The following is a 25788-nucleotide window of genomic DNA, read 5'->3' on the forward strand; positions in this document are numbered from 1 at the left end:
TTCACCCAGCCTACCCACCACTATCTTCTCCCACATCTTTAACCCTCTTTCAGCTTGCACCTATGATTCCACATCCTCATACACAGTCCTGACTAGTCCTTCCACCATGCCTTCATCCCACTGCTCCTCCACTTCTGTGTGAACACACTCCCTTGGTTTTACCTTTCATCCACCCCCACTCTGCATCCCAATCCTCCCCCATGCCACCAGGAACCAGCTGGGAGCAGTGGGCAGACTGGAAAGTGCCTGTGCCACCACAGCCTTAGCAGCTTGTAGCCATCACAGGAACAGCAAGACCTTTTGAGACGTGGAACAGAATTGGCACAGCAAGTCATTCACCGACAGTCCCCAAGAGCTATTGGGGCACACACAGAACAGGCTGTGCTACCAAAAATCCCCATGAGTTCGTAAGTTACCCATTTGGCTGTGGGGTTTTTTTGTTTGTTTGATTTTAAGGTTTGGTTTTTTTTCCCCGCTTACAATCAAGACTAGATCAGATCATCCAGCCTGAGAACCTCAGTAACACAGCAGTTAAGATTTCGTCCCGTTATTGTAATTCTTTCCTTTTTCCACACTGAGCCCCTATTTTGTGTTGGACTGAAGTCTAATCTCTAAACAGAGAAAAAGCAAGCCTCAGACATCCCTGAGAGTACACAGGTCACTGGATTGCTCTACTAAATTATTACAGCAACTAGTAACCTTCATCAGTACATTTATGGATGTGACCATCTCGATATTTTAGCTACTGGTTCTTTCTATTCCAGTCTCCAATAGTTTAGAGAACCCAAGTACACTCAGTATTCTCCCCACCAGAGAGTACTTAGACAACATAATTGAGTCACCATTCAAGTTGTTTTGGGCAAGACCAAGAGCTTGAGCTGTAAGTAGAGAAGGCTTTATAGTCAGATAAAGTTCAAGTACCTGAAATCACTTTCCGTACCCTCAAACACTGCTGTTGCAAGTCAATTTAACATTTCTGTCCTAATGTCATAAATGCCACCTTCACCAAGAAAAATCTTCTGTAAACTTGGTTTATAAAGAAAGAATTATATTTAGTCTTCAGACACACTCTCATGGAATAAGGAAAACAGGTAAAACTACCAAATTTAGACTCTATCTTTTCTTAAATTAGTTTGAAATCAATAGTGGAAACATCAGGTTCACATCCTACAGATAGGCAACTCTTGCTCTTAAGCTTCTTTGTGGGAAACTGATCATATGCAGATGAGCACCAAAAAAATAGAGGAAAATAATCTGTTTTATCCCTGTTAATACTGTTCTCAGAAAAAGCTGATCAGCCCTAAGACTGGAAAAATGCAATCACAAGAAAATCATCACTCAAATGGTTTTGGCCCAGGAAATTCTTCAGCACTCGAAACTAGATACTGCAGCTTTACTAGCATTGCCTATTCATTTTTTCAAGTGCTGAATTTTATTAATTGCCTTTAAGATATGCACCCCTTTTGCTGAGGGACAGGCAAAGAGCAGATGTTAGCCAGCTCCAAAGGCCCCACCTGTTCAAGGTTCCCAGTGGGTCGAGGGCTCAGCAGGCACATGCCAACCCCCTCATGGCTGGGCACTTCGAGGGTGGGTCAGGGGAATAACTAAGGACTCATCTGTGGATTGCTCAGGAAATGTATTCTTTGGCAGCGTGACGCCTGGGTGCAATTCTCTGTCACAAAGCAGCTATATGAAAGGACAAGATTGTTCCTCCGAATAATATCTGAGTTCTGACAGCTTGACTATAAACAAGCAGCCCGCTTATCCTAGAAAAGGTTATACTTGCTTTCAGGTAGTACAGAGCCAACTTGAGATAAAGTAAAAAAAAGAGATAACCCTAAGGAAGGTGCTTCTTATTCCCAGTAGCCAACTCTAGTGTTGGAATTATGAGCTGGGTCTCCTCATATAGGCACTGTAGCCCTAAGCATTTGAAAAGTGCATGCCTGCCTTTTTCCTCTCCTCCAGGAGAAGATCCTTATTCCAGGAAAACAAAACACCACCACACACACAAAGAACCCTGCAACACATTGGTAAGCAGACAGATAAACCAACTGCCCAACAGGAAAAAAATGACCAACATCAGATAATATTCAGAAGCTCTTTGGCACTGAACGCTTTTTGATCATAACGAGTTTTGTTGCAGTTAGTTGAGAAGCCCTTTTCAAGCCTCATTCCAATGAGGCAAGTTAGCAACAGCACCCTGGAGTGACCCGAGGAAGTCCCAAAGAAGCAAGCACAGGATTTTTCCACGCCTTAACACAGAGCAAGGTGTTAAAAGGTGTTCAGGCAGGAAAAGTCACAGACAGTGTTCAAAACACTCTCAGCACTAGGTTTTCCTCCCTCAACATACTTTCCTGGCGGGCTGCTGCAGCTGCGTTAGTCACCTCTGCTTTAAGCCAGCAGGAACGTACCTGCGAGTGCGGGCAAGTCACCGGCAGCATGCAGACACTGCCATAAAAGGAAACATTCCTGTTTGCAACCCGGGGGAAATTCTTTCCCAGGACTGCAAAGCAGCAGTCATTGGGATAGCTGGAATTCTTCTAATTGTGTACAGACAGACAACTCCAATAATGTGTTGAGCAACAGGAAACTGGAGCCCACCAAAGGGCCAAAGAGTTAACGACTACAAAAGCATAACGCTTAGATTCACTTCCCATTAAGAATCGCTTTAAATGCCAATGTTCAGTCTCCATACAATACTGACTTGTGCCATCACGAATCAGAATTCAGTTGCCCAGACAAGAGGCCACCTCCACCCCCCCTGCCCTTTTTTTTAAAAGATCATTCAGCAAGCGTGTACTGCACAACTTCAGTCAGCACTTGCCTTTACTGCATTGTCAGTTGTGCAAGCAACCTACTCAGCAAAAGAGAATGTGCTGGATACCATAAACTCAGTTGCTTACAAAAACACAATCAAGAAATGCCTGATTAAAAGAAATCTGCATCTGCTATTCAATCCTAAACAGAGTCACTTATTAAAACCAATCCAGAATAACAACTCATTAGTTAATTATAGCAACAGTTCTGTATTTCAGAGCAGCTGGCAAGGAAAGCTTTTTATCTAGGCTCTTCTTTAGCTCTCATCACCATAGTATTCAAGTGACTATAAGAAGCAGCAGCCTCAAGCATCCAGAAATTCAGGAAGTAAAACATCCTTCAAATTTAAGCTATGCAGCAGTCTGGTATAATAAGATCGGTAGATTAATTTTACTATATATACATCAAAAAAACATAATTTCTAACTAATTTTTGACTTAGTCAGTCCAAAAATAAGAGACTGCATTTTAGACTGCTTCCAGGACCTTCAGCATACATTAAAAATTTAATTAAACCAAAAATATGTTTTCATAAGAGAGAACTCTTACACATAAGAAGCCCTCAGCCAAATATTCTACTGCAAAACAATGAATCTGGATGAATGCTGAACTGCTGTGGTTGAATATATTGGCATAATTGATAAACTAATAGAGTTCCAAACTCTTGAAATTTGTTTTCAGATGTTTTAGGATGGGAGAAGAAAAAGGTTGGGAGGCTAGAAGAGAATGTGCAATTTAAGCAGCACATCTCAGTTACAGAACATCCTAGCAGGCCTTTATCACCCACTTCCTCTGCATGAGTGACTCCAGTTGCAAGCCTGTTCATCTCCATAAAAGGAGAAGTAATATAGCATTCACACCATGGTGACATCATCTCTCCAGCTAAGAGGAAGTGGAGCTGAAAGGCAGAGCCTTGGCTTGCAGTCCCCTGCCTATAGCTGACTCATTAAGGCTAAAAGCTTCACCGTAGCTGGATGGTACCACCCACCCCCAACCACCAGCGTCTGGCAGAACCCAGCAGCCTGGCCCTCTAGGTTTCTGTTACTGTGCTGCTCCCCCAGTGTCACCATGAATGCCTGTAGCCCAGTTTAGGCAAATGGCTGGCTGGCCGAGTTAGAGAGTTGACCTCAAGCGAGAATTAATCTTAAATGCATCTAAGTGCTTCAACCATACGGTAGTTTCGGTTCCCCAGTCCCTCCTCAAACTTCTCTTCTGACCTCAACATAATCTTAGAACCGATGTTCTTCCCTGAGGGCTCTAACACAGGAGGAGCTCCGGGCACGTGACATGCTCTGCTACTCAGAACAACCTCACTGGCATAACATCTAATCAAATGGGTTCACTGTGGTGCTTTAACCTACATGCTGGTTTGAGTAGGATCAAAAACACTCCAGGGGAACACCAGAACAGAGCCTGAGAGCTGCTTTTGCATTATCATGTAAGGAATGCATTTGAGAGAAGTTTCAAATGCTAAAAACCTATCATCAAGTACCAAAAAAAAAAAAAAAAGAAATCAAATTAAGGACAAACACAGCATATTCAAGACAGCTTGAACAGCAGAGTTTCAATATGCAAAAAAAGAGAAAATCACTTGAGTTGGCAGCAACACTACAGTGCCAAGATTCAGCTTTGCATTATCTCAAGTTTGAGGACAGACACAAGGAGAAAAGTAAGTTTCATTTCAAAAAATGAAATATATCTTACTGGGTCAAATGCAAATATTTATTTCCCCAGGCCATTTTTGGACTAGAGCCTATACTGCTTTCTCTAGCATTCCTTAACCGAATCTGGAGATAGCAAAACAGGAAAACAAGTTAGGCTGTAATTTTAGGTTACACAAATGTTTATGAAGTTCTGACAGGAAAGAAAAACTGGTATACAGCCTGCAAAAGCTCAGGCAGCTCATGATACTGAAACAGTGAACTGCAGGGAGACTGACAGCAAGGGCTGAGCCATTACATAAGTGATTGCCAGAGAGCTCCTGCTCTGGTTTACAGGAATGAAGCAAAAAGGGTGTGGTAACTACTAAAAAAGATGTGGGCAACGGACTCTTTTTTAGCTCCTTATTCTATTGAAAACCATATTTCAAGACACAGATTTTGAGAATGACATTTACAAATCTCAAGTATTTCAAAGCATGTAAAACATTTCTTAAGAAAATCAGAAATTATGTACATCTTTTCTTGCCATTTGTACACAAATATCATTGAAATGAACATCCTCTATAATTAGTATCCAAACTTAACATTGCCCTTTGCATTAGAAATTTGGACAAATCTTGGAAACAAACTAGTGAAACCACTAGTTTCCTAGTGGGTTTAGTGGAAACAAAACTTGACCTTTACGTGCAACTTGAAAGAGACATCTGTGCCTCTACATAATCTGAACAGCTCTGATGATCAGGTTATCAGCAAATTGGTAAGCACACCCAGAATACTGTACAGAAAATAAAGATGCACTTTGGGACAGTGCAATATACAGTGCAGCACAGCAGACCAATGCCAAGAACCAAGCTGGGAAAGAAGACCCAAGACCAAGGAAGTTAAAACAGAAGTGTTCTACTAGCTCGGAAACTTAGAAATATGTAAACATCTGAGAATTACAAATAAAATACTTCACGTACTATAGAAGCAGATCTAGAGGACTGTTTCTTGTGAAAATGACAACTGGGCCTGAGGTCCATGTGAAGATCTGCAACAGCAAGTGATTTGTCTTACAACAGCTAACACTGTTTCCTCCCTTAATGTAACAAGGCCAATAAAAATCATGAAGTCACTACACTTCGAATATTTTTCTTTTTAACACCGAACCCAGAGACTGCCTAACTCCCAAGTGAATACCAGCAAGGTGCTGGCTGCACAGGCTCCTTTGCAGACTAATCCATCAATGTCAAGCAGGGTTTAATCACTGCACAATGATTTTAAGAGTTTTGTTCAGTGACCCGTTAGGAACCCTGCACTAATATGTGAAGAAACTGGATGAGAAAGGAGATGGAGCACATTCATTAGCAATGTGCTGTCTATTCCCTCTACTACCTATTTCTTTGTTGAGCAGGTTGAGCTTTGGAGACCAGAATAATCATCCTGATCTAACCTATTACGTAAGTTTCAGATGCTGGCATTAAAACTGCCACTGTGCTCCAGACACCAGGGAAATTTCTAGCTTCTATCAGTATCTGACATAGAAGATTCCCCATATATGTTCCAAATAGGCAAATGTTTAACAGCTTTAAAATATGCTTTTCTAAATAGATCCGCTGGACACTATGAACTGAGGTAAAGAATGTACCCCTTCAATGTGTATCTGCTGCAGTAGAATAATTATTTGTTTGCTAAAGACACCGCTCCACTTGCAAGCTTCAATCATCAGCACCAGAAGAGTAAATCTTCCCAAAGCAGTCAGACCTGAGGCTTCTGGCATCCAGGATACCCAGGGAACAGAAACATTAAGACAAATGGTTGTTTTCTCTGAAAACAAAAATGTTGCACTTTTTTCAGAGTTCTGCTCTTGAAGCACAGGAAGTCTCATGCTGCAAGTACCATGAAGCAAAATAATTTTTTTTTCCTCATTTCTGAGTCTTAATGTGCCTTGGCTCAGAGAAAGGAGGATAACAAAAAAAACCCACCACAACAAAAAAACCCAAACACTTTTAACATGTTCTCTGTCATATTATTGCTTCAAGGAAGTACTTCTGATGAAAATTAACAAAAAATTTAACCTCTTGGAATATATAAATGCCACATGACACTTTTGTGAATAGAGCAACCAGGGTAGACACAAAAGGAGGACCAAGCTTGTCCATACTGCATCAGCATAGATGTCTGAAAAGGGTTAAATAGTTTCTGGATTAGCAGAGGTTGAAATAAAACTCCCATCATCCTCTCCCTCCCCAATACCCTTCCTGACAAACATGCCTTTGAATGGCGTGCTCATTAGAATACCATAAATTGACTGAAAACCAAAAAAACATTCAGAGTCCACCTCAATTAACATGCAAGGCTTTCCTGCTCTGTCAGCTTAAGAGATAACTATACCCCATAGCGACAGAAGTCAGAGTCAACAACTTGCGATCCTTCTCCAGGCCACGAAGGATTCCCGATCTTCAGGGCTCTGAAAGTAACCTAGGGAAGGCAGCCTAATCCTAAATGCCTCCGGCTCACGTGGAGCACTGGACCCTTTCATCTTCTATTCTTTGTAAAGATTCCTGCCATACCACTGGCTGCTACACCAAGCCTCCCCCACTGCTAAGCAAAACTGAGAAAGTGGAATAGGAATGTTGCTTTCCATTGCCCTAGAGGTCAGCCAGGACCAGAGACACTGCAACGATCTAGTGGCCTTCACTGCCAATAGCGGACATCAGAATGCTACTGTTACCCTTCACAATAAGGAAATAAGGTAGCAAGTTAACCTGAAAAGGATCCCTAGGGTTCTTGCTAGCACACATACACATGTGTGAAGCAACATGCACACAAAAATCTTTTCAAACCTAGCTAAACAACCCAAAGCAGGCTAGTTCAAAAGCTAACTGGAAATGATATTCACATCCAACAGATGTTCCAAAAAGTCAGTGACATCTCAAACCAGGCAAAGAAGAGCTGGGGTAAACCTCTAGATTGTCAATACTGCTGAGATTATTGCATAGCTAGAATTGTTCTGGGAAAGGTAAATACTCCAGCAGAGCTCATAACAACTTTGCTGTGCTAGGAAAACAGAGGCAGGTCTGCCATTCTTTAGCTTTGTGCACTGAAGCAATTCGAGTCTGGGATTTCTGAGTTTTAGACATTGCTCAAGCAGGGTTCTGACAGAGACACCTTCTCTTTTGAAAATGAAAAGAAATAGCCATATAGATTTATCACTAGCTCTAAACCACTATCAGACCAGGAATGGTCACCTGTCAACGCAGAACTGCAGCTGTCTGGGTATCCACTGCCACATACTGTATATCTGGCAGGGATGAAGGACAAGATGCGTGCACATGCAGTTGCAGATGGTCTAACTGTTGTCTATAGAGGGAAAAGGACTTCTTCAGTCTCCTTACAACACCACCAAATGAAACTGTTCCTGATGCTACATAAGAGATTTCTTCTTAGGGAACAGTAACTCTTGTAGGGTTAAGTCAATAGCTTGTCTAAAGAAAATATATGTTGGTATTTCAGCTGACAAGAAGCAGGCAAGGGAGAGAAGGAAGTAATCAAGGAAGTGAAACAGTGATAAGAGGTTTATAGACAACTATGCTGCCATGTATAGTATAGGCAGTGCATCTGTCCTTGTCCTTCATGGCAGATCTAGTCTTTGTCAAAAGGAAGTGAGGTCCTATGTAGGTCCATTTTTTTTTCCCTCTGGATACCGCACTCCTTTCAGAGTAACACATCATTAGTTTAGCTGTATTCAAGAGCTGACAAATCTTCAGCAAATTGCCATCAGTAAGTACCCTGCCACCAGTGCACTGCAGTGTGTCTGTATGGCTCACCCCTCCCCACCCAAGGCTTTAACCAATACAGCTTAATTGATCCATCATGCCAACCCTCCCACGTGCCCTGCTCTGCATGGCACCACACTTTGGCAACCTTTCTCAGCATCATCCTCATGTAAAATTTGTTTAAAGCCACTAACTCAGGCAAGTGGACATTTTTCTTGCCCCCTTTCCACTTTGGGCAAGCATATTGTTATAGGCTTCTTATGCTTAAAAGTGCAAGTGGTAGCAAGGGCAGGGAGAAAACAGAACTCTTTTAAACTGAGTCTGATTAGAATTCTAAAGAATTGTTTATTATATCTGGCCTTTGTTCAAAACAGTAAGGCTAATGACAGGATCTAAGAGAGACAAACACCTTAACCATTGCTAATCAACAGAAAATAAAGGAGTAGTCAAATTCATACAAGCTATGCCAAATCAAACTCTGCCTCATACCCTTTAAGTGTTACAAAGTGTACCTCTTCATATAACACAGCTTCAAACAGGAAGAAAAGCACAAAATACCTTCAATAGCTGAACACTCTCCAAGCATGCCAGATACACGCACTGACTCTGTAAAAGAGCTCCTCTCAAAATGGGGGGGATATGCACAGGACAGAGCTTCATATTTTGAAGTCCTCAAGTAATGAACAAGCAGCAGATAATATACACAATTCTTTAGTTGTATTTGCATACACAGGGGGAAAAAAAAATAGGTCAATCTGCTTGCTTTCTTTTATTCTATGAATAGCAAACAGATGTATTTAATATTGCCTAATACAAAGTTTTATCCTTTACAGAACAACAATGTAACCAAACAACTCTTGATCAGTAAAGCTACCACTGACCATCACACTTCAAAATGCAGGCTATACTAAGCTTGTTTCACCTAACCAGACTGTATGACCGGATTTTAAATACTTTTAATAAAAGCTGCCATCAACCAATACACATACTTGCCCTTCTACAGCTATTGTTCCATAGGCTCATCACTGAGAGGGAAAGTTCACTACCTCAGTTCTCCTTGCCTGCTTCTCTGAACACCGTGTATTCACATCACTCTGTTCTTTATGTCAATTTTTGCTCTTGCCAGACCTTTTGTAAGGTTTTTCAATCCACTATAGCAGGAGAAAGCTATTCACTTGAACACAAGAGCTGGCAGCAAGCAGGTGTCAGGTGTCTGTAAGCAAGGACAGAGGGGGCAACAATGCCTTTTGATCACAGTGAGTTGTTCTCCCACAGTGTTTTGACTGCAATCTTGATTAGTGGTTTCAACAAGAGTTATTATCTTACTCAGCACTCACCTTGCATCATACTCCTGTAGGCTGTGTCTGTGATGGCATAGATATGAGGGGGCATCTCATGCCTCTTTTTGCCTTTGTACATCTCCACTATTTCTTCTGAGTATATGGGCAGGTTCTTGTAAGGATTGATTACCACGCAGAACAGGCCTGAGTAGGTCTGGAAAGAAAACACCCCAGCAAATTAAGACAGGAATTAAAAATTTTGTATACTTCCACCTTTCAACAATATATTTCTTGGAAAAACAAACCAACCAACCAGTTCTTTTTTAAGTGCTTCTTCCAGTGAGGTCACGTGTGATGCTTCTCACTAAGCAATATTAGAATCTGAGCAACAGCTAAAGTCCTATCAACTTGACTAGTACTCAACCTTTCCAAGTATGCAGAGAGCATCAAGTGACAAATTAGTCACACTGATATCGAACTGGCCTATTCCCTAGCTCATTAAGAGTCCACTAGGACTGGCTTTTGTTCCTTTCAAAGTTCCTGTATTCAAGTCAAGTGTTCATTTCATTATATACCGTAGGTGCTCAGCTCCTAGAAACATGTTTTATTATGTTCTGCTTCATGTCTGCTACGGATTTATCCAGTAATTGATCAACTACAACATAACAAACTTCAAGGCAAAATAGTTGCTAACAGACAAATGAGATCGGTGTCCTCCTTAGAGGACAAGGCCTAATTCAGTTCTGACCCTGCTCTGAAGAAGTTAGATTAGATGGCCTCCTAAAGACTGAACACTTCCACGATTTGTAATGTAACAAGTAAAACTAGACCTAGATACCAAACTGTAAGGTCACTAATGTAGTGCCATTCTGAACTAGTGAATATAGAAAATAATTCTCAAGTATTCCATGTTCATGACTGCAACATTTGCCAGAAGTCTAGTTCTAATTAATCTCAAATGGTTAATTCATTGATCTGTGATAGCAAACCTCAATTTCTCCATTGGTTTCCACTAGCTTAAATTCTACATGTTCTAATGTAAGACAACTGTCTAAATACTTCTACTGAAAATAAGGCTTCTTAAAAGAAGAAAAAAAAAATCTTTGAGATCTGAGTACCTAAAATAAAAACCCCTAACATATTTTACTTGCAAAGGGAACGGAAGGAGCAGAGGCTTCTCAGATATTTCCTAGACACTAAGAATAGCATTCCAAGCCTTGCTCTTGGGGTTTAGAGCCACCCAAGTTCCCTCTCAATTTTAAAGGTAGCTGTTTCAAACACCTGGATAGGAGTAGCTTTCTAAAGCAACTTGCCATGCTACCAGAGGAGAGTACATTTGGCACTTGGTACTTCTATTGCTACCATCTCTTCTGTTGTTTGCTCCACAAAGAGCGCTTTGGAGCGCTAAAGAGTTCTCCACAATGAGTGCAGAGAGCACTTAATCAGATTTAGCCTCTTTAGCTAGATAAAGGTAAGGATTAGACTACAGTGACTGAAGGGTGAAAATAGCACCTACTACACAGTTTACAGTCTTATATCCAAATTTTCTACATGCTGGCTTAACCTTAAGTAATTAACCCACTCTTACATGCCACAGATTCAGATACAAGTTTCACCCTATGTTCCCCAGAATGCAAAGTTTTATAGGTGTTTAAGGTTCCTTTTCCATACCCTTGTATAAACTACCAGGAAATGTTTTCAGATCTATCTTTTTTTTTTTTTTTTAAGATATTTGAGGACTATTTAAATAGCTTACAGAAAATAATGAATCTCTTTCCAAAGTGGGAAACTATGAAAGTTGGCTTAAAACCTTTTAATGCAGGACTTCTAAAGTTCCAGATAGCCAAGCTTCAGTGAGACATTCTAGTCAGGTGAGGTTTGAGGTAGTGCTTGAAAGGAACAGTTTAAGGAGTTTACAGAAACCAACTTGGTAATACTAGTTCCTTTTGCCTCAGATTTAGTTCTCCATCACATCAGACAGCACAGAATAGCAGCTGAAAGACTGGGTCATGCTTTCCTGACCTTTGACTGCACTAGTGGAAGACAGAGTAGGAACAAGACGTAGAAAGGAGTATACTCAAGAGTAGCATGTGCAGCTTTTCCTTATACTGGCATGGAAATAATTGACATTGGAGTCAACTGAACTGTTAGAAGAAAAGCTGTAATTTTATCAGAGTTCTAGAAAACAAGTAATCAAAAACCCTCTAGGCTGCCTGTTCCAGCTGTCTGCATTAGCAACTGTCTTACCTGAAAGCCCATGGCAGCAGTAACATGCATGTAGTAACCAAAAGAAGATGCCCTATATAGTCCCTGCTCGCCCCTGCAACAAAACTGTAACTCAGGCTGCAGACTGAATCTACATATCCTTTGAAGATGTAAATAAAGCTAAATATCTGTTTGCTGCTTTTGGAGGATTAGAAGTGAGAGCAAAAGAAAAGTGGTAGCAAGTACTGTGGTAATATTCCATAAGGAATGTAAAGTCTTCTTGTCTGTATTTCCGTGACTTTTTATGGCCATGTTTGCTGACAAATTACAACTGTTGCTTTTCAAGTAAGAATACTGTGACAGTCTGAAGCTGGACTGAAGCAGACTTAGGGATAAGAGCAGTAGTTTAGAAAACAGAAGACATTTAATTGAAATTAGAGTGATGAAGCCATGAAGCAGGTATGCAGGAAGAAGCCATCATCTTCTTCCAGCATTCTGGTTGCCAGGAGAAATACCTAAGGGAAGTTTCCTTGCAGTATAATGATCTCAGACAGATGTGTGAGGTGATATTTTTGTCTAATAAAGAGAAGCCACTAATCGTGGCTGGGATAGGCAACTGAGCAAGACCACCACATCACAACTACTGGTCAAGCACGGTGACAGAGTTCTATACAGGAAGCAAGATGAATTATATTGAGCAGAAGCTACTAGCCATACAAAAGAGAAGACTCACCTTCATCTTAATAAAGTGCAAATAAAGACTTATATGCATAAAACCCTGAACTGAACCCAAGGCTTCAATTGAAAGGCCAATCTATTATAAGCATAGCTGGCTTGGAAATCTGTACTTTGTTTCAGGCATTTCTATCTCAAAATAGAATTCCGGCATAACCTTTCACTAACTATTTCAAGTGACACACAGGCCAAACTGGAAGCACTTTTATTTTTCTAACTGGTAAACTAGCTCTGAAGAGCCGAAAGGACCATCTGCAGCATGGCACAAAGACGACAGCATCAGAAAGTTTATTTTCTGGGACCTGTTAACTTCAATGAAATAATTGGAATGTGTAAGGTTGAGTTTTGAGTTTCACACTGAATACAAACAAGGCAGTTCAGGTAAGTAACACAAAAGCTGCAAATGATCATCTGATAAAGAATTCAAACAGAAAGGGTTAATATGAAAGCCAGTCTATTAGCAAGTCACCTCAGTGCAGAACCAATGAGCACATGGAAACAGCAAATTGGTGTCAGATTTAAGCTCCTAGTTCTTTAAAAGTTTGACACTCCCTACTCAAAATTCGTCTGCATCAGCCATAAGATTTCTCCCTTCCTTTCATGGGATGGATAGACAGAAAAATAAAGTTTAAAAAAAAAAAAAGCAGCAACCAAAACACACAGCCCTGCTGGCAAAGAAGAAAGGACAAGAGCAGAACTAAATTATGATCTTTCCAGAGACATTTATGCTATACATACATTGCATGTATCCTCTTTCTTCAAGAGGATTAATGATCAACTAACAGCCACTCCAAAGAAAGTATTTTAAGCCTTCGCATTAATCTCCTGACTTGCCAAGAACTGCTGACAGGTGAGATCAGTGCATTTCACAAGTGCAAGAAACACGGTTTTGGCAAGACTAAGATTCTGTAATAGAGCATTACTATGGTAGGTTTACTTGGGTGAAGGGTGGAGATTTTTTAATACTTCTTACAATCCAATTAGAAGAACTCAATTTATTATAGTCACAGACTGTGTCTGTAATTTCAGAGGATATCTTGCAAGACACATGAAACAGCCCATTGCATAGAGTGCAACAGACTTTGAGATGCTGTTGAATTATTTTCGACAACTTATTACATAACCTAGCAATGTTTCCTGTTCTGAAAATGTTACACATGATCTTGCACATCCTTTTTCATCTCAACACCAAGATTCTTCCCTCTGAGAATAGTTTTTGACAAATAGTTAAAGGAGTTATTGATTACACAGAATAATTAACTGCATCAACCACATTAGGTCTCAAAATTTTGACATCAGACAGCAGGAGTCTGATTAAATTTATATCAGCTTTGCATCCTTCAGATGTTCTCTGATAATTTCTGCAACAGTTGCATATATGCCTTCATGCCACTCCAGAAGAGCAATGGTCACAGCACTAGCCAAAGTTTCTAGCTTGTGTTCATGCTCCTTAGCTTAGAGGGCAACAGTTCACAGAGTTTTCTACCCAAGAGGGATAGCTAGGGTGAATTCCTGCTATGTGGTGTCTTGGATACCACCAGTCCCTGTTCAGGCAGTAGAGACCAACTATAGCTTGCACATACAATGACTACATAAAATCTTATATCCCTTTGGGTATAACGAAGTAATAAGCATCAAAAAAAAAAAAGGGGGGGGAAGACAGATATCACAGTGCATTTTAACTTATATTGTCTTCTCTGTATGACAAAAGAGGCAGCTTTTGGGTTTTGACAGCACAAAAACTGTGGAGAGGAGAAAATCTACACAGACTTTCTTCAAGGACTGTATTAATATACAAGTTTACATATGAAATTTATTGTTTAATACATTTTATTTTAATATATTTTCTAATTTGCTGTGAAGAAGATTTCATAGCGCCTAAAAATACTGAACATCTGGCATTTCTACATCCCTCGGGATTCCATCTCAGGCAGTCCTATTTTAATTCTGTAAGCAGAGGCCAGTCTGAGAATAAATAAACCAAGAAACACTAGTTCCTGTTTTAACCAGTCACTGCACCCAAATGTTACATTACTGCTGAGTTTAAGCATTCATTCTATGCCTGCAGAGTACTAACAGAAGCTACCATGACCAGTATCTGCTGGCTAAACAGAGGCCACATGAAGAGAAAAGTCAGAATGGAACTGAAGAACCAAGCCAAGGCTCCAAATTCTCCTTCCCCACTTTCCCTATTGATCGCTTTTGGTATTCAGTGAAGTAGGTGCTGCATTGTTCATTGGGTATAACCATTGGTCCCATAAATGGTATCTTTGTCATTTCCACAGCAATAAGAAACAGGAATCTCTGCTCTTGTCCACTGTGCAGCAGAAAGAAAATTAAATATTTCCTATCTGTAAGGCACTTATGTACCTTCTCTAGTAAGACGCTCCAAGATCCAGAATTTTTGTAACACAAAAAGCTTCACATTAGCATGCTTTCCCACTGAAGCTCCAGACATGGGAAAATGTAATTCAGATGTTAGGTATATTAGGACTGTGTTTTTATTATTATTTGGTTCAGTTCAGACTCCCTTTTTACCACTTTCCAACTGCTCTCACTTCTTGCTAAAAGAAAGTTAAATGGCATTCAAAACATCCTGCAAATGAAGACATTAAAATGTTAAAGTCAGATTTACCACAGCATTCTTTGAAAGCTTCAACATTAACTAGAGGGGGATTGACATTGTTTAGTGAAAAAATTTTAAGTAGAGGGAAGAAGCTAAGTCACATGAAAGTTGCGTATAGGAGCAATGAAAGGTTAACATACACATTTTAGAAGCAAAGTGATTACAGTAAGTTCACATACTAGGTAACCAAGAACTCTTACCCTAATAGCCAAGATTACTTACATAGATCAGTCCTGAGTAGTATCTCTCCTTCAAGTTGTGAAGCACAGAAGCCTCATTCAGGCATGTCAGCTCCGCCATATCTTCCACTTTAGAGAATTTGGGGGGGTTCATCTTCTGGATGTCATCCTTATTAACTTTCACTTTCTTCCCATTCTCTGCCAGCTCCACAATGGCCTCATCTCCTACTTCTTCCTTGAGGCTAGCTGCCTCAAATCCATTCTTCTCTGAGGGAACCCATACCAGCTTCTTAGCTGCCCAGTCAGCCTGAGTTAGGGGGTTATTAATGATGTTTTTGTCCACATAAAGGTACTTATCTGCATCTCTTGTCGACATCGTGTTTTAGAATTGGGGGCCTGTGAAAACAGAGAGGAGAAAAAAAAAATTTAGAGCCTCAAGTTGCCTTGCAGATTCCTAGAGGTAGACAGGCACATGCTAAGGACTCTGAGTTGCCAGTCATCAGAGCATGCCTTCCCCTCCTTTAGTTTCGTGTTAGTAAGCACCGGTAAGTTGTCAAACTTCCAATAAGGTCAAGGTTTTGCTTGCCAAGAGGATGAAAAAAAACAAACCAGCAAGCAGTTAAAAAACACCCCTACAACAAAACACTGGAAGCTATTTGGAAGCCATTATTCGGCAGAAAAGAGAGAGCACATTAAAGTGGTAAACATCAAACAATTTGTAAGATGTGCCAATACTCATAGCATCAGATGCTATGTCAGTAACAGTCAGGTCAAGACTAGCCCTTCACTGCTCTATCTGGTAGAGATATTAGCTCAGAAATATAATCAGAAATGTTTCATCAACACTTTTACTTCCTCGCTCCTTGTTCTGACAAGCTACAAATCAAATACCACAACTTCTTAGAAATGTCGCATACCAGTCTATACATGAATTTTGCTTTTAGAATACATCATCAATAATTTGAGGACACCAGTTAAGACCAACATTAAATACAATACTATCCACCACCAGCTTAGTAACAACACCCAGTCCACCAGTTTGTATCTTTTTTCTAGATAACACTTAGTAGCAAAATACCTCCAAGACAGTAACAGAACAAACTTGTGGTCAGGAAAATTTACAGCCAAAAATCCTCTACTGGGATCCTTCTATGAAGCTGTGGTCAGGTAGAAGAGATAGTACTACCCTACAATAGGCAGACGTAGGCAGCATGATCAGAAAATGGCACCCTAGATTGTGCTTCATCGAAACCAGAACACTACCACCAGGGATTTTCCAGTTTATAAAGCAGCGGTTTTATTGGTGCCATTCAGAAATCCTTTCAATCAGAAGAAAGGACTGCATGCGTCAAGGCTCATTAACCATGTAACAGCAGCCTCTTTGCAAGGTCCCATAAACATTACTTCTTGGATCCTTCCTCACAAAGATACCAGTGTACTCAATATACGTTCTTCATAACATGGATAGAATTTAGAGCTCTTTACCACCAAAAGAACAGGAAATGAAAATATCATTATTCATGTCATGAAAGGCTGTCAGGATCTACAGGGCTAACTTCTCTAACAAACGTACCCATATTTACAAACCAGCCTGCAAATCCAACAGGTGAAGTCTGACTATAGGTACTGCAGACAAAAAGGTATTGAGAGCAGGACAGGGGCAATTCAATTCCCAAAATATGTATGAGAGCAGCAACAGATGTTGAGTCCCAGCATTAGCAAGCACTGAATGAAGCCAGAAAAACATCAGCTATAATAATGACGGGCACAAATGCCCACACCAATGATTTGTAAGCATGTAGGGAAATTCCTTTCAACAAATGTTTCACTGTAGGTGGTATGCAACTTTGTGCCAGAGACTGTATGGATAGCTGTATATTCACAGTCAAAAATTCTTTAGCAAACGAAGAGAAAATTACTCTATAAATAATCATTTCCTTTCGCTAGAGTTTAAAAATCTTTGTCTTAAGCCTTACAGGATATGCCAAGTAGCTCTCCCACACTTTACCTCATCTTTCCTTCCCCACAGGGTCACTGACACTTCCACCCTGATCACCATGATGGTGATTCTCAGAGCAACTCCTTCTCCCTGGGTTTTCACATTTTTACTGAAAATCCAGATTTTAATGAGCACACAATGAAGAAATTTGTTGCAGAGATAAGATGCAGCAATAAGGAGGTTGCAATGAAAATTTGAGCTGTCAGGAGAGCTCCAAGATCACACTTCAACAGCTAGCCTGACAGAGTATGGAGGGAACAGAGAAAACTAAACCAAAAGATATTGAGACTCCATGACATTGCAGAGTATCATCTGCAGGTTGTGGTCAAAGGGTTAAGAAAAGGGAGTGGAGGGAGTGGGGAAGAAAAAAAAAAAATTCAATTGTGTTCAGAGTTGTATCAGGTTTGGCAAGGCAACAGCTGTGCTCTACCCTCCATTACACAGTTTCCTGCCTGTGCAACTCCAGCTCCCAGAATCTAACCAGTTGCCTTTTTTGGCCATAATCAGGCAGGAGACAGAGGCCGTGTGCTTCAGCTAAATTCTGTTTCATCATTTCCTGAGGAATCCTAAGTAACCAGCCATCTGAAGTGTCCTACATTACACTGAAACATACTCCTCCCTTACTGTTAGAGTACATGCATTCAATACACCTTGGAGATTTATTCTGGGATAAAGACTAATTCTTTTGGGATAAGAAACACATAAGGCCACAAGAAATCTTTCAAGGGGTATCCCCAGTCAGTTCTGGATCTGAAGAGAATTAATGAAAGAAGACAGCTACAGAAAGGTTAATCAAATTCCTCACAGGAGGAGAACGCCAACTAATCTCACATACAGCAAAGGCTGCATTCTTCAGCCAGTAAGGGATCATTCTATAGCATCTATCCCTTTTTATTCCCAGGACTGAAAACAACTTTCACAGTAAAAAGAGAAACAGCCTAACATGGCTATTCTAAAATCTCACCAAACACTATGTTTCTTTATGCCAGTACTAGCAAACACTGAGGAGATTCAAAGATGGTCTGCACCTCAAACTTTACAGAGTTGCAAATTGCCCTACTGCATGGCAGCAGCAGTCAGTCTTATGATCACCCTCTCAAACTAGTTTTCATATGCTCCAGAACAGAATCATCAGATACCAGATCTAAAAAAACTGAAGGATCATGCTGAGATAACATGGTATTAGTGCTATTCTCGAGGCTGACTTATAACCCACAGGGCTTCTAAACTAGCAATACCACAAACCAACCATTAATTTGCTTTCTCCACAAGAACAGCATCAGAGGAATTGGATTCAGCAAGTTCCATCTCATGGGCTCCAAAACTTAGCTTATGCTGCATTTCACTGGTCTTTTCTAAAAACCCCTCAAATGGTCAAGGACGCAAGCCTGGTAAACTCCTGCAGTCTTACAGCAAACCGTAACGAACACAAGTCATTACCATTTTAATAACAAATTAGGAAGCAATTTGTTTGCCTAGTAGTTGGCATTTTGGGTGTAAATCATTATGTAGGGCAAGGACATTTATCTTTACATGGCTATTGTGCAACTGTCAGATGAGAATACCGTTAACAATGTTCTTTTTGATGCAACACCAGTCTATAGGTATGAAGACCAAAAAATAAGAAAGACGGACCATCCTTGTTTTGAGTTTAAATGCCTCCTTCCTAGTATTGTTTCAAAAAAATGAAATACTACAGTCACTCCCCTGTTAACCCAGTATGCTCCCTTATTGTGGTTCATAGCAGTCTGACAAACACGCTGGTCAAATATTGCTTGTTTTTCCATTACTTTAGGTGCCCGAGGACATTGTTTTGCCATTTAACTAACCACATAGTTGCCACAAAGATACCATACAGTTACAAAGGAACCTCTACAGTCCTGAACAGAATGGGACCAAGACATTAATAATACGTAGTCCAACCTTAAAAAAAGAAAAAAGTCAAGAACCCTTTACATACATATTTCCCTGCAGATACTTTTGAGATGAACAAATTAAACACTGGGTTTAAGTTAAGATGCCATGTGTTCCCTTTGAACTAAGCAGAATTATCCAAAACCCCCATTTGAATAAAATCACAGGACAAAAGTTTGCCTTTAGCCTCCTACAATTTCGTAGCCTTAAGGCTTGCATTACAAGACACTTCACACACTCCTCTCCCCATGTAAAGTATCGAGTGCTCCCAAAAACCTGGAAACAAACACCTTGTCTGGCTTGCAAAGGTCTAAAATCTGTCTGCTATAAGGTCCCTTCCTTTGGATTACAGTGTTTTGCAACTGCTAAAAGCACAGAACATTATCTGTTTGCAATTTAATTTTCCAGAACTATTTGTATTATCCCCCCTCAATGTTTATTCTGTCAGCAGCCACAGAATTGTTTCTGGGACTGAGCCACTGCTCAATAAGATGAGCTTGGGCAATGCTAAACTATCGAGGTAATGGCTGAAGTAGAAATAGAATTAATATATTCAAAGGATCATTGACGGCAACAGTTAAAGCACCACACTTAGTAACAAGTATCAGAGCACTAGCTAGGCATGGAAAGCACTTCTAATTTGAGTTATCCAAACCCCCATTAAAGTAGGGATTGCCACACGGTTCTCTTTAGGCTTCAGCCTCATTATTAGCAAAGATGCATTACTACGTTGGAATAGACAGCTTTAATCACAAACCATTTCCCTACTTTAATGAATTATGAGAAGTTCGTGAAATAATGGGCTACAGAGAACATAAAATCGCCAGATACATGTACTGTATACTTGCTGATTCAGATAACCATTTCAGAGCTTCGCTATAAGGCTGAGCCTGCGTGAAAAGGGACATATGTGGGTAATTACTAGAAGTTTTCTTCTGCTTCATATCCACCAGTAAGGCACTGTTATAAAAACTTTGTGTGATTTCACATGAAATGATCTCTCCACATGGTTTGTCTAGTGGCATTTATACTAGCAGTGCAAGGGGAACTACCCTAAAGTTCAGGGTGCCAAAAAGAATGAACACTAAATAGCAAACACATTTAGACTAAAACAATTTCATTACCTTTGCTTATATAGGTCACATTTTAAAAGCATAATATTTCAGGAACACAGTTCTCATGACATTTTCCAAACAGGCTTACCTTTAGCAGGTTGTGAGAGAATGGCATGTAAGACAAAAAGCCCCTTCACAGAGCAAAAGGAATGTATATCATTTCTACAGGCAAGACAAGACTTTTGCACCAGAAAACTACAGCACTCCTGGTCACTTACAGTCCCATTTCAGTAACAACTACATTGTCTTAGGTGAAGAGACTTAATTCTTTGTTAATACACAGCATTTAAAAAATAATATGACTTCAAGAAGAAGCTAATGGTTCTAATTAAATTTGGTCAGTAACATTCATTTGACAGGAATCCTTGTTAAGAGTACAATCTGAACAGCTAATACTGCATTAGTTTTGCAAACTCAACTATTCCACTTTCCCCAGCTAGCTGAATACAGTTCATCAAAACAACAGAAACAGTTGCATTAAGTGCAGCTAGGAAAGCACAGTAAGTAGACTTTAGTGGCCAAACTGCCTACATTGACCATGAACTGACTTTAAAAACCAAAATCTAACCCACCAAAAAAACCTCCCTATAATTCCCTTGTAATCACTAGAAAATATTCAGATCTCATCTGTTTAGGACATACTATGCCAACACTTCACAGCTCCACACGCCAGGATGTTTATGGAGAAGAACACCACAGTTTTGTTAGCACAAACTGTTCCAATTTGTAAGTAACACCTATATAAAAACTGAAGTCTGAATCACTAAGGGTGAGAAATGAATTGCAGGGGGGTGGGGGAAAGGAAGGAAAGGGGAAAAGCTGGCAGGAAGCTGAGCTGATGGACCGGTTATATCTCCTTGTTTCTCAAGTTCAGTATATTGTGACACACCAAGGCCTGATGCTTCAGACTGAACTCAATAATAATGAATTTCAGTTATCAAGAATACATCATCAGGCAAGTATACAAGTTTGCAATTAATACTCCCTCACAGACTGTGCCCTGAGCTGAAGGCATTCAGCTACACTTAGCCTTTTTGTTCAGAAGGCTGTGCTGCCAAGCAGGCTCATTTCTTCTAGTTCAGCTTTATTTGGGATTCATAATGATTGCTATTAGGCTTACTGTAGTTCACTGCTTTTCTCTCTAGTCACAGTCTGACGCACACAATGCATTGTTGAAAGATTTATTTCACAATTGGAATGCAGATTGCTGGCAATTATTGTTGCATATTCAGTTTGACTGTAGTGCTGCCCAGACTTGCCAACTACCATGTTTATTACTGTAAGTTAAACTCAAGGTAGAGCACTAAAATTGCTTCTTTGTATGCACAGGGCTCCAAGAATCAAGAAGGAGGAATCTAATTATCTAATGTATAAATTAGATCTCTATTACACAGAAGTGATCTATTGACCAGACTACACATTAAGATAGAAGAAAGAAGTTGAAGGGAATTCTGCACCTCCCAGGTGGCCTAAAGGTACCTGGTGTGTATCCTCAGAACAATGAATGTGGAATAAAGGTTTCTCAGTTTCTGCATGTCCAGCTCTCTTCATCAGCTGTCAAGCACGACATTCTCGTATGTGTGAAGCAGCATGTGCATATTCTACTGTAACAGCTGACACAGGATGTTTGCTCTGTGAAGCTGGGACTTTCCATGGCAAACTGCAAAGGCCACAAAGCCACACACAAGTAAGACACTGTCCCTACATGCCACTTAGTAGTCACCTTTTCTCTCCACTGGGTTCAAGTGAATGGCAAGATTGGGAGAATAGAAGCTAAAAGCACAGCATAAGCAGATTTAACAAAAATTAATGCCAATCTGAACAGGCTAGTTGTGGGTACCAAAGAGTGAAAACAGGATAGTATGGGCTTCACCATGTGCTATACAAGCACAGAAATGATCTTGGGCAACCTCACTGCATGCTGTAATGGAATTAACCACTGCACGTTATGGGCAAAGAGGGCCAGGCATAGCTTCCCTAAGTTAATGCTAGCGAGGGTGTGCTTACCCCTATTTTAACTGAGGCTTCTCAGTTCAGTGAGACACAAAGACACATTACCATGTACATGGCACCAATAAAGTTAATCAGTTCTATGAAGCCTGTGCACATTGTTTAAACACACCAAACGCTGGTTTAGGGAGGGGGAGGGTAGCCTTCTGTTGATTTCAAGTCCAGTCTTTAGCATGACAAAGCTAGGCTGGCTGCCACCCAAGCCCATTCACTTCGAATAAATATTCGAAGTTTACAATCCTGCATAATACACTTTCTGCAACTGTTGTTTCTCATTAGTGCACGTACAGTACATGCCTTCTCAGCAGAGGAGAGAATTCCTCTTCTAGAGACAGTGTGCCCACAAGGAAAACATTCCAGGGGGAGAACACATTCTTCGTGACCACTCAGCAAAGTAATCCCACTTAAGGAGACAGCTGTAGTTCAGAAAACTGCAGCCCATCCCTGCTGTTCAAGCTGTTTTGCTGGAAGACTTGTTTTCAGGGGGCATAATGGACTGCAAAAGTTTTGATCAGGCATGCAGAATTCCCTAGGGACATTGCATGAGAGAGGGAGGAAGAACTTGGAAAGTTTCAGTCTGTCCTTGTTATCTCAGGGTAACTTTTCATCCCTTCCCTAATATTCTGATTTAAAGCTAAAAAGATATCTGCCAAGAACTCTCTGAGGCACTGAAGTGTAAGACAGCTCTTCCAGTACACAGTTCTATATCAATTAGCACTCCCTATCATATTTTGTCAAGTCCAGGTTTTATTTCATCACAAGAGTGAACAAGGAGTAAAACAATTATAGCTAAAAAGAGAGAAGTAAAATATGGTTCTCACTCCCTCTTTTAGAAACAAATATTTCCTATGTATGTGGCTAAGATAAAGTCATTTTACAGGAGCAATTATTCTTGCTTATGTTAACTGAGAACTTGCTTTGATCTCTGCATCAATAATACTTGTTTTCTTCCAGTTCATGTTGGAAAGAACCAAGAATCAGTGCAAATACATCTGGCAAACCATTTTAAAAAGATTATTTTTACACTGCAACAGGGAATCAAGTTCCTCTAGACACAGCTCAACCTCCTGTGCCAAACTACAACCACGTACAAACAGCCTTCTGCTCCATCTCATATTTTTATTTGTGTTTCAAATAGTTCTGCTCCACCATTAACACCAGCTATGGGGATGGCAGGCAAAAACCGTGGCACAGAAGTCTGCCACCTTTGCAGGGTGCAAGTTTGATTCTCAACTCTTCTAGCTTTGCATAGCAACGCATTAAGAGGACCTACCTCCATTTATGAGGGTGATCTTGGAGGTGGGGGACCAGAGAAGCGTGACTCTTTCTGGACATGAGAACAACAGCAACTCCTGCACTGAAAGAAAAGCTCCACAGCCTTACGCTTCAGGATGTATAAGAAGGCCAGGTTGAAAAAAACCTTGCAAGTATCAAGTTCAAGATGGTCTGAAAAACTTTGAAACATTCTGACCGTGACATTTCCCTGTTGCGTCCAAAGTCTTGCACAGCTTCATGGCTCCTTACTTAGCTATCGCTTATAACCAATGTTCTGGAGAAAGCCCCCGGTGCAGCAGAGCGCACAAGGAACACTCACCTGCTCTGTACACCTCAGCCTCACACTCATTTTATGCTTAGCTTGTTCCCTTCCTGACCTATGCTGTCTTCTCCACACATCAGATATGTCAGTCTCTAAAAAGGAATAGCATTAGACATCTCTTATTTTAGAATTCACCCAACCATGCCCTCCTGTCTGGATCTCCTGAAGCACTGATTTTTGTACTAAAGGAGAAGAAAGGACTCATCTTTCAATCTGAAATGAGTCAAAGCAAGGGCACCTGAAGTAGGAACCTAGTCTGAACTGTTACAATCATGGCTCTATGGCATGCAAATTTTTCTGTAGTCTGGTATTACAGGAAAATTCTTTTTTTGGGGAAAAAAAAAATTATCCCATTCTGACAGGGGACTGACATATTTTGGCATTCCACAGTCCCAATAAAAGAAGGCAAATAATACTTGGAAGTTCCCAATAAAGTTTTGCTTTCTGGTATAACAGGATAAAAAACAACATGAGGAAATAGAGGAAATACTGACCATAGAGTAGCAGAACTGTTTCATGTGTTTCCACTGTAATTAACAACATTCTCCACAGCTATATACACTATAGTGCTGTGGTGGTGAGAAACTGGAACAAGCTACCCAGACAAGCTGTGGGTTCCCCAGCCCTGAAAGTGTTCAAGGCAGGATGGGGCTTTGAGCAACCTGGTCTAGTGGACGGTGCCACTGCCCATGGCAGAGGGGTTGGACAAGACGATCTCTAAGGTCCCTTCCAACCCAAATCATTCTATGATATTCTTCTCCTTACCTGCATGAGCCAGGAGCTGAACCATTACTGCAGTTGTACTTTTCCCTGACAGAATTGTTATAATACAAGGTGGCAATATTTATCAGTTAAATCTGCATCAAGTTTTTACAGCATTAAAGAACTAAAATCTGCTAAAAGATAATAGTTCTGCCCATTAGGAAAATACTTACAATTTGCCATGTAAAAAGATTAACTCCTACTATGTGGGCGAAGCTGATAAACTGACTGTGCACATGTATACGCCAGTGCTATGCAGACAATATGTAGATATTTAATTTTCAGAAGTTACACCAGTTGGTCTAATAAATTTGCAATCCCTTTTTAAAAGAAAAGTTATGACTAATACATCATCTTCATCACATTATTTCCCATCATATAGTGCATTAAACTCCAAGCTCAAGTTCATCTATGCAAAACTTTTACTTCGGAACGGTCATTAAAACAATTCAGAATAATTTACTGTGTAATGAAAGGTCAAAGACTTTAGTATCTGCTATAAACATTCATACTGCAATATAACCCAGACAATAAAAGCTAAGTGAACTGGTTTAAGTCACAAATCCTAAGTCACAGTTTAAAGAGCTTTTGTGCCCATGGAGAAATCTTATTTAGTACTTATGCCCCTCTACAGAAGAAAATTCCCTTTGTCAGTAAGCAAACACATCCATTTGAAACATGGCAGTTTCAAGTATCCAATTACTTAGTTATTGCAGTATACCATATACCTATATCCATACTCACATACCCATTTATTTAAACAATTCTTTGAAGTCTGAATACATTTTACTTGACGTGAAAAAGAGAACAAAACACTTCTATCTCCGAACAACAGCAATAAAGACATCTGAACAACATCTATGAAGAACAAAATATGTTGAGTAGTATTCTGCTAAAAAAACTAAAATTCCATTAATACAAAGAAATGTTTTTCTTGGACTACTTCAGACGAATTTACAAGCAACAAGTAACTAAAATCATTTTCCAGATAGTTATGTGCAGTCAGCAATTTATTAATTAAATTGCCTGTTTCTGGACACCTTAATCTCTGATCAGTTCCACTAATTGAACCCAGTGAAAAAACACAGCCAGCCACCCACTCCCAAAAAAAAACCAGAAGAAAAAAGACCA

The 25788-nt window shown here is 40.1% G+C and overlaps 1 protein-coding gene across 1 annotated transcript in view; it reads right to left on the reverse strand.

Moving 5' to 3' along the window:
- MYH9 (myosin heavy chain 9) overlaps positions 1-25788 on the reverse strand; it is a 71030-nt gene that overhangs the window by 39489 nt on the left and 5753 nt on the right. The window contains exons 2-3 of the mRNA XM_065651988.1: positions 15304-15656; positions 9573-9729 (exon numbers count right to left, since the gene is read on the reverse strand). Coding sequence (XP_065508060.1) covers positions 9573-9729; positions 15304-15636 — 490 coding nt within the window. The 5' untranslated portion in view covers positions 15637-15656. The remainder of the gene's footprint in view (positions 1-9572; positions 9730-15303; positions 15657-25788) is intronic.

The sequence above is a fragment of the Caloenas nicobarica genome, chromosome 1 (assembly GCF_036013445.1).
Source record: "Caloenas nicobarica isolate bCalNic1 chromosome 1, bCalNic1.hap1, whole genome shotgun sequence".
Taxonomy (NCBI): Eukaryota; Metazoa; Chordata; class Aves; order Columbiformes; family Columbidae; genus Caloenas; species Caloenas nicobarica.